Source organism: Piliocolobus tephrosceles, chromosome 12 (genome assembly GCF_002776525.5).
Source record: "Piliocolobus tephrosceles isolate RC106 chromosome 12, ASM277652v3, whole genome shotgun sequence".
NCBI classification, from domain to species: domain Eukaryota; kingdom Metazoa; phylum Chordata; class Mammalia; order Primates; family Cercopithecidae; genus Piliocolobus; species Piliocolobus tephrosceles.
Window position 1 is genome coordinate 116,650,640 of NC_045445.1, and position 14,179 is coordinate 116,664,818.

At 36.1% G+C, this 14,179-nt stretch overlaps 1 protein-coding gene across 1 annotated transcript in view; it reads left to right on the forward strand.

Annotated features, from left to right (window-relative positions):
* DMD (dystrophin) overlaps positions 1–14,179 on the forward strand; it is a 2,292,995-nt gene that overhangs the window by 1,965,160 nt on the left and 313,656 nt on the right. The window contains 1 exon segment of the mRNA XM_026451980.1: positions 2,637–2,783. Within this exon segment, the coding sequence (XP_026307765.1) occupies positions 2,637–2,783 (147 nt within the window).

Genomic DNA, 14,179 nt, shown 5'->3' on the forward strand with positions numbered 1-14,179 from the left:
AGATCTTATGGTAAACTTTAAAGAAGAAAAGTAAATTTTAAAAAGAAAAAAAAGAGAAGAAAAGGGAGAACGTTGCAATTGATTATGAGTACCAAAACTTATTTTTGAATCCCTTTCATCCTCCAAAACATTGATGCAGGATTAAAAATGTGTGCTCAGGAATTTGGGGGAGAAAATGAAAATCAAAATATTCTAATAAGAGACATTTGAAAATGTACATTGTGTCACCTAAAGGGAACTGAAATCTAGATACGACTTAACGAGGTAGGATAATCAGCTTACTGGCTTGAGAGTCTTGCTTGTAAAGAGAGATGATTAACACAAAGGACTCACCTGTATTACTGAAAGATGCTGCCTACTGGCTTGCCCTCTCTGTAGAGGTTCCTGTTTACAGTTTCCCCTCACATGATATTTATTTGTGGCTGCTAGAAATGCACGTTATTATCCAGAAGAGAATGGTTTCATTTTGTAATCGTTGTCCCTGTCCAAGTTTCCCCCATTGACATTTAAGAAATCTGTTTTCTAACCTTTCTATTATGCGAAACAAAATTATTATGGATCATTTCCTTTTAGAGATAAGTATTCATATACACGGATTTAAACCACCTTTCTCCACGGGCACTTATTCTGATACTTTTAATCCATGTATTTATTCATAAGGAAATGGAATAATATTTAGTATCAACCCCTATAAAACTTTCTGAATCTCACACTGATTCCAATGACATTCCACTAACACGAAGTTGAATAAAGACGAATACATCACATATGATTTTTTTTTTTGTACATGTGTGGTCAGAAGGGGCTCTCTTTTGTTTGTGTTTATTAATATATAATTCATATACTTTAAAATTCGCTCTTTTAAAGTGCACAATTCAATGGTGTTTAGTATATTCACAAGATTGTGCCACCATCACCATTGTTTAATACCAGAACATTTTCATTATCCTCCAAAAGAAACCCCATGATTGCTTAATGTAATGTTTTTAATGATCACTTTTTAAAACTTTAAGTTAAACAGAGCGATTATCACAATGCCTTATATTATCTAAGAACTACGTAACAGTCTTATACTCTATACAACACCACAGTTTAGTGAAGTATTCGGGTTGATTTGGGAGGATAATGTCATTCTTATTTTGAATGTACATACTGGCTCCTTTGATTTGGAGTGGGAAGAAATGCAAGGCTCATAAATGAGGTCAGTGTAACCAATGGTTTTATCAACATGGTGAACCAGACAGAGAAATAACACCTGCCCAGATCAAGCAAGTCAAAACAACCCGTATAATCAAGTAAGTGATGCTGTCCTTGTACACAGACATTACATTACACAAACTGTTCTCCTAAGTGAGGGAATTTGTCCCTTAGAAATTGCTTATTGGAACATTTGGACATCATGCATCATGTTAAAGATCCATAAATGCCATCTCGATAGGGTAGATATGATGCATGGTAATATCCTCCCCATATCTGCATAGGGTTCTTCTGCTCACTGGATTGCTGTGATGTATTGCATCAGAGACTTCTGCTCTAGTGCTTCAGAGAGAGCTGAGAAGCCCCTCGGGAGCCTTCTGAAGTCATTGCTACAAGGACTAAAATACCAGGAGATCAGGAAGTCATTTCTTAGGGACTTGACAAAATATCCTACTCCCTAAATGAAAATGTTATGATATGGTTGGTGCAAAGTATGCATGCAATATTTTATGACTGAATGTATCTTTCTATTGTAAAAAAAATTAAGGATCCATTTCTGGTTGTGACATGAGTAGAATTTAGAATCCAGCAGCAATATATTTTTTCCTGTTACTTTGCCAATCCAGAATTTCTTAGGGGAAGCATATAATATAATAGTTAAGAATATATATTCTAGAGGCAGGCAAACCTGCATATATGTATCCCAGGTTCCTCAATTTTTACCCATGAGAGCTTGGCAAGGTTTGTTTGTTTTGAAAACAAACATTTGCAAGTTTGTTTTCTCATATATAAAATTATAATTCTCCAACTACTGGCCTCATAGGATTGTTGGAAAGAAAGAAAATCAGTTTATGTATGTATAGAGCTCATCATGGCGTTAGGCACCTAGGAAGTGCTCAACAAATAGTAGTTATTATTCCTCCATTGACAAATATCCATTGTTATTATACTACCATAATAGACTGTCTTAGTCTGTTCCAGCTGCTATAATAGAAATGCCATAAATTGGATAGGTTGTGAAACAACAAAAACGTATTTCTCACTGTTCTGGAGGTTGAGACGTCCAAGATCAAAATACCAGCAGATTTGGTATCTGGGGACGGCCCATTCCTCATAGAAAACACCTTCTCACTGCACCCTCACATGCCGAAAGGAGCTAGCTAGCTCTCTGAGGTCTCTTCTGTAAGGGCACTAATCCCAAAAAATCACCTCCCTAAAGGCCCCATCTCCTAATACCATTGCCTTAGGTGTTGAGATTTCTTTTTCTTTCTATTTTTTAGGATTTCAACATAGGAATTTGAGGGGGAACACAAACATTCAAACCATAGCATAGAGCAAACATTACTGGCACCGCACCCTAAAGAGAATAAGCCCAGGTATCAATTCTTCTTGTTTTAAATATTCTCATCTTCCAATTTGCTTTTGACTATTGTACACAGGCACTTCGAGGAGAAATTGCACCTCTGAAAGAGAACGTGAGCCATGCCAATGACCTTGCTCGCCAGCTTACCACTTTGGGCATTCAGCTCTCACCATATAACCTCAGCACCCTGGAAGACCTGAACACCAGATGGAAGCTTCTGCAGGTAGGCACATAGTAAATATTGTTATTCTTTGTTACAATAAAATAATATACAGATGCAATTTGTAAAGAACAGTGAAAGTACTTTTTTCATTTAATGTTCATGGTAATATTTGTGAGGATAGGATATTTTATATTAGTTTATAATTCCCATCTAAACATTTTCAAATTATTAATATTAATTTTGGAGACAATGAAAAGTTAGAGTTTAGTATATGTGTTAGTCTGTTTAGTGTTGCTATAAAGGAATACACGAGGCTGGGTAATTTATAAGGAAAAGGTGTTTATTTGGCTCAGTTCTGGAGACTGTACAAGAAGCATCTGCTTCTGGTGAGGGCTTCAGGCTGCTTCCACTAGTGGCAGAAGGCAAAGGGAAGCTGGTGTACAAAGATCACACGGCAAGAGAAGAGGAGAAAAAGAGGGAGGGGAGGTGCCAGTTCTCATGAAAACTGCTAGAGCAAAACCTCACTCACTACCGTGAGAATGGTACCAAGCCATTCATGAGGGATTCATTCCTACAACCCAGACACCTTCCACCAGGCCTCACCTCCAACATTGGGGATCAAATGTCAACATGAGAGTTAGAGGGAACATCTAAACTCTGTGTAGCAGTATTCTTACAATAAACATAGAAAATAATGCTGAATCATGATGGAAGAAGTGAATTGCCGCCATGCAGTTCCTTTGTACTCTTACTGCTTGGATTCTTAAAAACATCTTTCCCTTTGGAATCCTAATTTAAACAAGAGTCAGTAGTAAGATATGTCCAAAAGTCATTTAAAGAAAGAGCAACCTATCACAAACTTACATGTGAAAGTTTTTCGTAGGTTTGCGCAATAAATACAGGGAATGTCAGTGTGCTCAAGGTCACACTTACTAGCTGTGGGACCTGGAGCAAATTACTTAACCTTTCTGAGCCTCAGTCTTTCATCTGAAAAAAAAAAATGGGATAATAAAATTATCTACAATATCAGTTTATTATTAGGATGAATAAGTCAAAATAAATGGAAAGTGCTTAGAAGCAAACATGCCAAATGATAAACACTGTACAAATTCTAGTTCTTGATGATATTATTATTATTATTATTATTATTATTATTACAGTACACAGGTTTTGGAATCTAACATATTAGCTGAGTGACCTTGAGGCCACTTAATCTCTCTGGTTGTCCATTTACTCATCTCTAACATGGTTACTGTAACATTGAATGAGTTAATTCACGTAGAGTAATGGTTGTAATGGTGGAAGAGATGTGTCTACCTTCTCAGTGTGAAGGACACCATGTTATACCCCAACACCCTAAAATTAGTTTAACCATAGAATTAGAGAATCATTTTCTCTCCTTTCCAATTTCATAGGATGCAGAAGGATGCTCCTGAGGAAATTGGGTTTAAAAATACTTGGTTTTAACTTTTTAATAAGAAAAATGTAATAAACCAGATCACTTTCCTATTGTCAGTCCATTTAGGGGTGTGATTGAAAGCCCTGTTAAAGAATTGCTAGATCTTTAATAAAAATAAGTTGTAAATCCAAGACCTCTTGAGATCTCACATAATTTAATTCTTGTTGTGATGGATAGTCCTGAAGTATTTGTATTACAGATTGTTATAAGTGGCATTGACTAAAGCAAGGAAATATATTTAAGTGATTATATGCCCTTCTCTGTTTGCTCCATAGTGGTTGAGTACTATTAAAATCTTATCTGTTTCATCCTTAGTATGTTTTTCATCTTAAGTGTAAATAAGGAAAGTAATAAATGTCCAAAGGAAACCAATGCCCACATTAGTCCCATTTAAGTGCTCTAGAATTATATTTTATAATTTACTTTAGAGAGTAGAATGCCACATTTGCTTTCAGAATGTGGTAAAAGATTTGTGACAGTGGCATGTAGATTTCCAAATGAGGTCAAAGGATTATGACTAGTGGGAAAAGTTTTTTTTTTTTTAATCAATGCTAAGTGATCCATTCTAGTTGCACCATTTATTTGCATGTAAGGTATGAAAAACTGTTAATAGTGGCCATAGTCAGTGGCTCAGGCCTGTAATACCAGCATTTTGGGAGGCTGAGGCAGGTGGATCACCTGAGGTCAGGAGTTCGAGACCAGCCTGACCAACATGGAGAAACCCCATCTCTATCAAAAATACAACATTAGCCGGATGTGGTGGTGCATGCCTGTAATCCCAGCTACTTGGGAGGCTGAGACAGGAGAATTGCTTGAACTCGGGAGGCAGAGGTTGTAGTGAGCCGAGATTGCGCCATTGCACTCCAGCCTGGGCAACAAGAGTGAAACTCTGTCTCAAAAAAAAAATGTTAATAGCTTAATATGTAGCCATTCTTTACAGTGAATAAAAACTTGGTTATAAGTACAGGAAAACACATGTAAGGAAATAGTATGATATAGCAAAGAGCATTGGAGTGACTATTCGGAGGTCTAACTTCAAACTTAAGTTCAACCATTATTTGACCATGTTATTGTGGGAAAGCCATTTAACCTCTCTCAGCTTTAATTCTCCTCATTTTTTAAATGAGGAAATTTATTTTGTCTAAGGTCACATCCAGTTCAGTCCTGTGATTCTGTCTCTAGATATCTGGGGGAGATACACATTTGACAGAATTTAGTTTAAAACCAATGAAGTTGCTTTCTTTATTCATAATACAAATGTGGCTTGTTGAAATTATATTTCTCCTTGTGTAACTCTAACTTTTAAACTCTTCATCCCTAAACCCACATATACACAGCCTTCTCCTATTAAACAGTTCAGTTTGTGGTATCTGCTCTATATTGTAGCAAATTTCATGTTTCTATTTTTTAACATGACCTTAAAGATATGCTTAAAAAGTGTTTTTAGCAGAAAGCTGATAAATCCAAGGTTTTGGTTTGCATATAACCGAATCAAGTTAGTTCCATTCTTTTCTTTGATGATAATTCTGCTACATTATAAATGTGAAGCCTTGTTCAGAAAGAGAAGAAAGCAAGAAATGAAGTTCACATCAAACAATTTTTTCCTATTACTGGAAAAGCAATTCATACGTCCTGTTGAGAATATTTTATATTTAGAACAACGTATGTGAGGCTAAAGCATTTTCCAAGTTCTGTGGCGGGAAGCTTGAGCCCACCACTATTATGACATAATATTTTTTTAAATAGTCAATGTCAAAAAAGACATTATATGTCTATGAAACTAAAGAATTTAGTCACAATGCTGTGTCAATCTTTAAATCGTGATAAAAACCAAGTACAAGTTCATCTTTGCCTCTGTCTGCTAAGACAAAGAAAAATCAAAAAGTAGAGAACTGTCCGGGTATGGTGGCTCATGCCTGTAATCCCAGCACTTTGGGAGGTCAAGGCAGGTGGATCACTGGAGGTCAGGAGTTCACCAACAGCCTGGCCAGCATGGTGAAACCTCATCTCTACTAAAAGTACAAAACTTAGCTGGGCGTGGTGGCGCATGCCTGTAATCCCAGCTACTCCGGAGGCTGAGGCAGGAGAATCGCTTGAACCCAGGAGGCAGAGGTTGCAGTGAGCTGAGATTGCACCACTGCACTCCAGCCTGGGTGACAGAGCCAAACTCCGTCTCAAAAACATAAATAAATAAAATAAAATAAATAAATAAAAAGTAGAGAACTGGAGTGGTAGAAAGGTAGATATAAACCTGAGAAAAGAAAAAGAGTCTTAAATTTGGGCAAAATAGTGTAACAGAAAGATTAGAGTTACATACTATCAGTCTGTGTGTACTTGATATCAGAATATACTGGGTTCTTTGCATTATCCATTCATTTAATTTTCAAGGAAAGCCATGCTAGTTTTTTAGCTGTCTGTAATATCAGTCAAAATGGTGAAACCAGTTAAGAGATGTGACCACCAACAATACAGTCAGAACCAGTCACAATTTACCTATGTATGGAATCAATGTATAGAGAGTTCCAAACTGACTTTGAATCTTCTAATAGAAATGTAAGAGACATTGGTTTGCCTCTTTGAAATTTTCTGTGGGAACGAAGTCCTATTTTCTTCCTCAGAGTAGACGCATTGGTATGCATGTTACTATTTGACCATTTGACTGTTTGTGGTGTAGGAAACCATCACTCCTTGCAGTTACAAAAAGTTCTCATGTACATTCTCTCATCTAAGAATCACAACCTTGTGATTTTGTATTACGATTACCTATTATCATTATTCCCTTTTACACGTAAGGACACCGAGGCTTAGAAACATGAAGTACCACAGTCACAGTCACATAACTTGTATCAGTCAAGATCTGACTCAGGTTTTTTGAACTGCTATTCCCGTGCTCTTTTTGTCTCCTCTTCTCAAAGTCCTATTAAGTTTGGACTTAACAAAGCAATACCGGCTGGGTGTGGTGGCTCATGCCTGTAATCCCAGCACTTTGGGAGGCCAAGGAGGGCGGATCACTTGAGGTCAGGAGTTTGAGACCAGCCTGGCCAACACATAGTGAAACCCCATCAGTACTAAAAATACAAAAATTAGCTGGGTGTGGTGGTGTACGGTTGTAGACCAGCTACTTGGGAAGCTGAGGCAGGAGACTCGCTTGAGCCTGGGAGGCAGAGGTTGCAGTGAGCTGAGATTATACCACTGCACTCCAACCTGGGCAACAGAGCAAGACACCATCTCAAAAAATAAAAAAAATAAAAATAAGAAAAGCAATACTTTAAAGCTATTTTAGACATACAGGTATAAAATACTTCACTTTTTTACACATATCTTCTTTTTTGAAATGCTTCTCAGGTATATTAACTTTTAAATCTTTCTTTTATAAACCAATGGATTAATGAACCCAGTTCAGTGTACCCCTTAAAAATCACACTTGTTTCAAATATAAAATTTTAAAGCATTATATTCCTCATTGCCTTTAGAACTCAGCAATTGTACTAATATCAACCAAAAATGATTTCAATGAATCAGCTCTTAAAGCCAAACTAATGCTAATGTTTGACCAAGTAGAAATGAATATCTAAACCAGGTGAGAAAAAAGTTAAAATGATGATAAACCTTTCTAATTTTTAAATGGTACACACACTGAGTAATGTAGTCAATCTCTTTATTCACCAAGCACAAGTAGTATATAAAGGAATATTATACCATTTTTCTTTACTCATGAGTAAACTCACAAATAGCACAAAAGCTGCAAAAACACCTTAATATAAGGAGTAGGTGCTTTCTTGACTGTAGGAACTCATGGAATGCAAACACCTTTAAAAATTTGAGTAATATGAAGGCATTTCCAGTTATGAGATTCTTTATATATGTCAAAGAACAGTATCATAAATTATGTATGTTTTTTAAAGGTTTCCTAAGATTCTTCCAAAGTCATGTAGACATCATTACACTCCATCTGTATACTTCTGTGGTAACTTGCTGTCACAGGGATCTAGAACCTCATCTTTTGCACACTTCATTCCTTCTTTCATCCCTTCCTTCTTTCATTCGATCAACACTGATTGAGCATCTACTGTGTACATAGAAGACATTGTAATTATCCTATTTGGTCCAAGGACATACTAAACAAAACTCCCTTTACTGCTTATACTATATTAAGTAAAGCTTTAAAGATGGATTCTCTTTTATTGCTTCCATAATGACCCGCCCCTCTCGTCCTTTCTCAGTGTTAGAAACCAGAAATATACATACTATCATAACACTGATACTACAAAAACAGTACCCATTATTATCTCTGGTTTACAAATTCTTCAATAATTTCTTATTGGAAACTTGGTCTATATAGTCATCGTAGTAAACTTTGTGAGAGGATATGATGGGATCATAGTTAACTAACCAATAGGAGTATTTGTGTGGCTTCGTTTAAAAAAAAAAATGAACAGTTTTTTTTTTTTTTTTTCAAACAAGCAATTTTTACATCAGAGCCATTTATATTCTCTACTTTGGTGAGATAAGATTTTCTAAGCAGGTCTTTTATCTGTATCTATGTATGTTTGTTCTTACCATCATTGAGCACAGGATTTGATCCTTTAAATGTATTGATAGATTTTGAACATTTTCCTCATATCGTTTTTTAAATGATCCTGTACTAATCATTTTCCATTATGGGGTCACTTCTGGACAGAGTGCCTAGCCATCTGCTCTTACAAATAACGTGGGCCTATCACTAACCGGGGATAAGGAGAAGACATCTACCGATGTCTTTCTAGCATGTCCTTCTTTGACTTTTTCTTTCTTTAAGAAGACCTAAAATGATTCAGCTTGTGGTTCTACCACAGAACTCAGGAAAAAATGATAAATGTGAAGCCATTCTCCAAATAAACATGTTTTCCTATATTAGTTGTTCTCAAATTTTAACAAGCATCAAATTCACCTGGAAGGCTTATTAAAACACAGATAACTGGGCTCCACATCCCAGCTTTCTGATTCAGTAGGTCCGGTGTGGAGCTTGAGACTCTGCATCTCTAACAAACTTTCAAATGAGGCTAATGCTGTTGAATCATGGACCACACTTTGAAAACCCCTGTTCTATGTTAAGTACTTATCAGCTACAGACAAATTTAAAAGTTAAAAATATATATATATATGACTTCTGTAAGACACTGTGAAGGGTTTAGACTCTGGGGAAATTAAGTATAATGCCATCCCAAAAGCTCTGTGTTGGAGGAGTGTTCAAGTGCTACAGAATCATGGAGAACCAAGTGCTTAACTTTTCTATGAGGCATAAAGAGGAAGATAAAGGGAAACGTGAAAGATGAAGGGAAACTGTTAGAAACACAATTTGCTGCTATATGGATTTATATTTACTGTATTTCAGATCCCATGGTCTAGAAATGTGCTGTCCAGTATGACAGATGTATATGGCCATTGAGCCCTTCAATGCAGCCAGTCTAAAGTGAGATGTGTTATAAGTGAGATATATATATATATATATATATATATATATATATATATATATGTGTGTGTGTGTGTGTGTGATATATGTGTTATAAGTATTATATATATGTGATATAGGTGTTACAAGTGATATATATTATATACATATATAATATATCAGGATGCAAAGACTTAGTACCAAAAATATATAAAATATCTCATTATTTGTATATTGATTACATGTTGAAATGATAGTATTTTTATGTATTTGCTTGGGTAAAATGTCATAATGAATATCATTCATTTATTATGATTATTCAAACTTGGTTATTTTTCTTGAAAATGAATGAAGTGAGCCTGTCGCTTCAGCTAAAACAATGGACAGTGTTTCTGCATAATTTTTACATGTGCCTACTAGAACATTTAAAATTGTACATGTAGCACTCGTTATATTTCTATTGGATAGCATTGGCCTAAAAGTAGTTTTCAGAAATTTAGTATCGGGTGAGGCCTGCAATTCTGCATTTCTATCCTGCTCCCAGAAGATGCTGTCTATTTGTAACCACATATAGAAATTCATTCCCAAACTACAGATCAGAGAGTTTTACAGAGAGGTGTAAAGATATATTTTGCATCAAGCATTGTCTGCAGCTTGAATACAAAATTACGTTGCCCATATACCACTAGTTTTCATAAGTAAAGCAGTTGTGTTATAAAACATACAAATTTTTATCAGCTACTAGCCTTTTCTCAATTAGCAGATACTAAGTAGTACTTTTATTATGTGGCACTTCTCCAGTTTTTGGAATGTTAATGAGAAATACACAGGGTTAAAAAAATTAGAAAGCACCCCTCCCAAAATATTGCAGTAAGATGTAGGAAAAACTGCTCTAACATATTCTAAACTATAGGTTGCTCTTATATAAAACTTTCAACTATAATATCTAGTCTAATGTGCCCACTGGCCGGAGTTTTGTAAAAGCTAAAAGTAAAGGAAATAAAAAGAACGAAGAAGAAAGAAGAATGTGTTTGTTTTTGAAAAGGTTAGGTCACAGAAGGATTTGTTGATATTAGGAATAGAATGACCCGTGAAAAAAGGACAATTAAGTTCCCGGAAAACATCTTTTCATTAAGGACAGAATAATAACTTATGCTTAACCTCAACTCTGTTAGGGAAAAAAAGGATGTAAACAAAACCCTTTAAAGAATTGAAGAAGGACAGTATAAATTTAAATGCCCAGGATAGTGACCACCCTTAGAGCATACTGAGGTCAAAGCATACTGTCAAACTTAAGAACATTTGGTTTTCAATGTTTGTACAGCTAATTGTACTTTACTCAAGAGGAATGTTATTGAAATTGCTCAGGTAACCTTGACAGTAATGTGGCCCAAAAATATTCCAGAGCCTGTCCTTCTCACCCTAGGAGAAGAATGGTCTGGTTTTCAAGGGAATTCTCTATTTTTGTTTATTTGTTTGTTTGAAGGTATCAGGATGTGCGGAACTACAGGGGGAAAAATGAGTGATGTACAGAATGTGATGAAAAAATTATATGAAGTATAAAATGGGAATGAAGCCATCAGGAGCCAAATAAATATTTATGATTTTAAGAGAATGAAAAGCATATCATTATTTTCAGATATTTTAATTAGGCTACTTGATTGCTTGATCTTTATATACTAATTTCTAATTGGTTTTAATCGGGAACTATTCTTGCTAGTTCTAAGGCTAGCTATTATGGTAATCCATGTAAGTATGTTTATTACTGTTTTAAAAAATGGAATGTGTTCCTAGTAAATGTGTTTAAATAGCAAAATGTATTTATGCATGCATGCATTTATTTTAGTTTCCTGAGATCTCTAGTTCCTTACTAGAAACATGTACATAGTTCCAGGCATTTAAAATTGCCATGATGGTCATGTTTTCTTGCCCTTTTCCCTTATTCTGCAACTGACATTTGCCCTTGCCTCCAGTTTCTCACTGCTTTATTCTTTGTTCTTGTAAGTGTTCTTGTCTCTCCAGGCTGACCTCTCTCCTTCCCTGGAGTTTGACCCCGCCCCACCCTTTCTTCTGCATTTGTTTGCACTGGTTGTTTTCTTCATTGCCTTTCCCACTGTCCCGCTGCGTGTGAAACACTCCGCCAGTAGCTGCCCACAGTTCCCATGCTACATCATACCCAGCATTCAAAGAGCTGCTGTTCTCACATGGCCGCCAGTAAGATTCCCCACTCCTCCTTCACAGCACATTCCTCTCGAAAGTAGAAAGAATCGCCTTTCAGGCCACATGAAAAGCTGCATGTTAAAGCCAACTCCATAAAGAGGAATGGAAACTAGCATATGAAATTCAGAAATGCTACTTTTAAAGGTGAATACCACAAAGTGAATTTCAAATTACTACAGTTTATCTTAATACTTCTTTATTTTTATAAATTCTATAATGTCCTTAATATAATGAGCACTGTGATATAAATTGTTCTTTCCCTTAATATATTAATTAATTTACTAAAGTAGATGGGAGGGTGGAAATATAATAAATTAGAAGATAATTATTATATTAGAAGTACAGCCTTTATACATAATTTTACTTTATTCAGACAATCAATGTAGTCTTATGATATAAATTTGAGAATCATTTATTTTAGTGAGCATTACGCTTACTGAGATTAATAGCGAGAACTTATCTAGCACTTACTGTATGCCATTCACTATTCTAAGCACTTTTGCATGTACTAATGCTTTTAAGCCTCACATAACCCAATGAGGGAGGTACTATTTTTATCCTCATTTTACAGATTAGAAAAATGAGGAGCCCCAGGGTTAAGTGACTTGCCTGTGGTCATGTATCAGGTAAGTGAGAGAGCTGGGATTTGAACCCAGACAGTCTGCCTGTGGAATCTGTCAGAACTCCTAGCTATGCAGTACCACTCCTCTGATAAAAAGTTGAATTGACATGACAACGTTTCCTATTCATTTATGATTCGACCCTTCAAACAAAAAGAACAGCATCTTTCTCACATGTATTAATTTGTCAGGAATCACCTGGATCATGAGTTGAGGAAATTGAAAGTAGGAGGTTTATATGAATTGCAGACCATGATCTCAAGAATTGCCTGTTTAACCCAGAACCTAAATCATTCACAGATTAAAAAACTAGAACCACTCTTCTGTAGGACAGCAGGGTTTAATCATCAAACTCTTGCTGAAGTGAACAGAAATACTCCTTTGTTCAATCATTCATTCAATACCTATTTTTTTCTGGTGTGTACTCTTTACCAAACTCTGTTTGAGATGATAGGGATTCAGTCATAGACAGACATTCTCTGCCCTCATGGAGGTTGTAGTTTGTTGGGAAAACAGACGTTAATTTTTTAAATCTCATAAAATAATTACAAATGTATCAGGGCACTCCCAGAATATATAGTAAGGACCTAAATGTGTCTGTGTGTGTGTGTGTGTGTGTGTGTGTGTGTGTGTGTGTGTGTGTGCGCGCGCGCGTGTTGGGGTTAGGGTGAGAGGCAGGAAAGGGCGATCAGGAAGCACTCCCAATAAAAGTGACCTTTGCCCGAAATCTGAAGGATGAAGACAAGCTGAGTGACTTTTCTATTCATCTATATCTTTTGTTTTAAATGGCCTGAAGCCTGGGACTAACTAAACAGAGTTGTAAAATTCCGGTATGTAAATTGAATAACTAGGGATCATTTGAAGTAATGGACTGCAGAGTTAATGTATAATTAAGTCATATCTAGGGAAGATTTCCCATCATTATCACAGACAGCATCCTGTTTGCTTTCTTCACAGCACTTACGAAAATCTATAGCTATGTGTTTGGTGGCTTATTTAATGAAAGTCTATGTCCCCTATTTGAATGTGAGCTCCATAAGGACAGAGGCCCTGAATACCATATCTACTGACATTTGGCAGTGTCTTTCATATAGTAAGCATTCTATAAATGTCTTGAATAGATGAATGGATAAAACTAAGTTAAAACGTTATTGAAATCTATAAAAATAAGCAGAAAGTTATACCAGAGGAGAAAAAATTAGGGAAAAAAACTCTAATTTCTGAAGATATAGTACTTACTTCTAAATCTGTGGCTTCATAAGGTTAACCAACACTTAAATAATTTTGCAAAAAATCCAAGAAAAAAATGGCTGGGTGTGGTGGCTCATGCCTGTGATCCCAGCACTTTGGGAGGTCGAGGTGGGTGGATCACCTGAGGTTGGGAGTTTGAGACCAGTCTGGCCAACATGGCGAAACTCTATCTCTACTAAAAATACAAAAAATTAGCCGGGCATGGTGGCAGGCACCTGTAATCCCAGTTACTCAGGAGGCTGAGGCAGGAGGACCACTTGAACCCAGGAGGCGGAGGTTGCAGTGAGCCGAGATCGTGCCACTGCACTCCAGCCTAGGCAACAGAACAAGACTCTGTCTCAAAAAAAATAAAAGAAAGAAAAAGAAAGAAAGAAAGAGAGAGAGAAAGAGAGAGAGAGAAAGAGAGAAAGAAAGAGAGAAAGAAAGAGAGAAAGAAAGAAAGAAAGAAAGAAAGAAAGAAAGAAAGAAAGAAAGA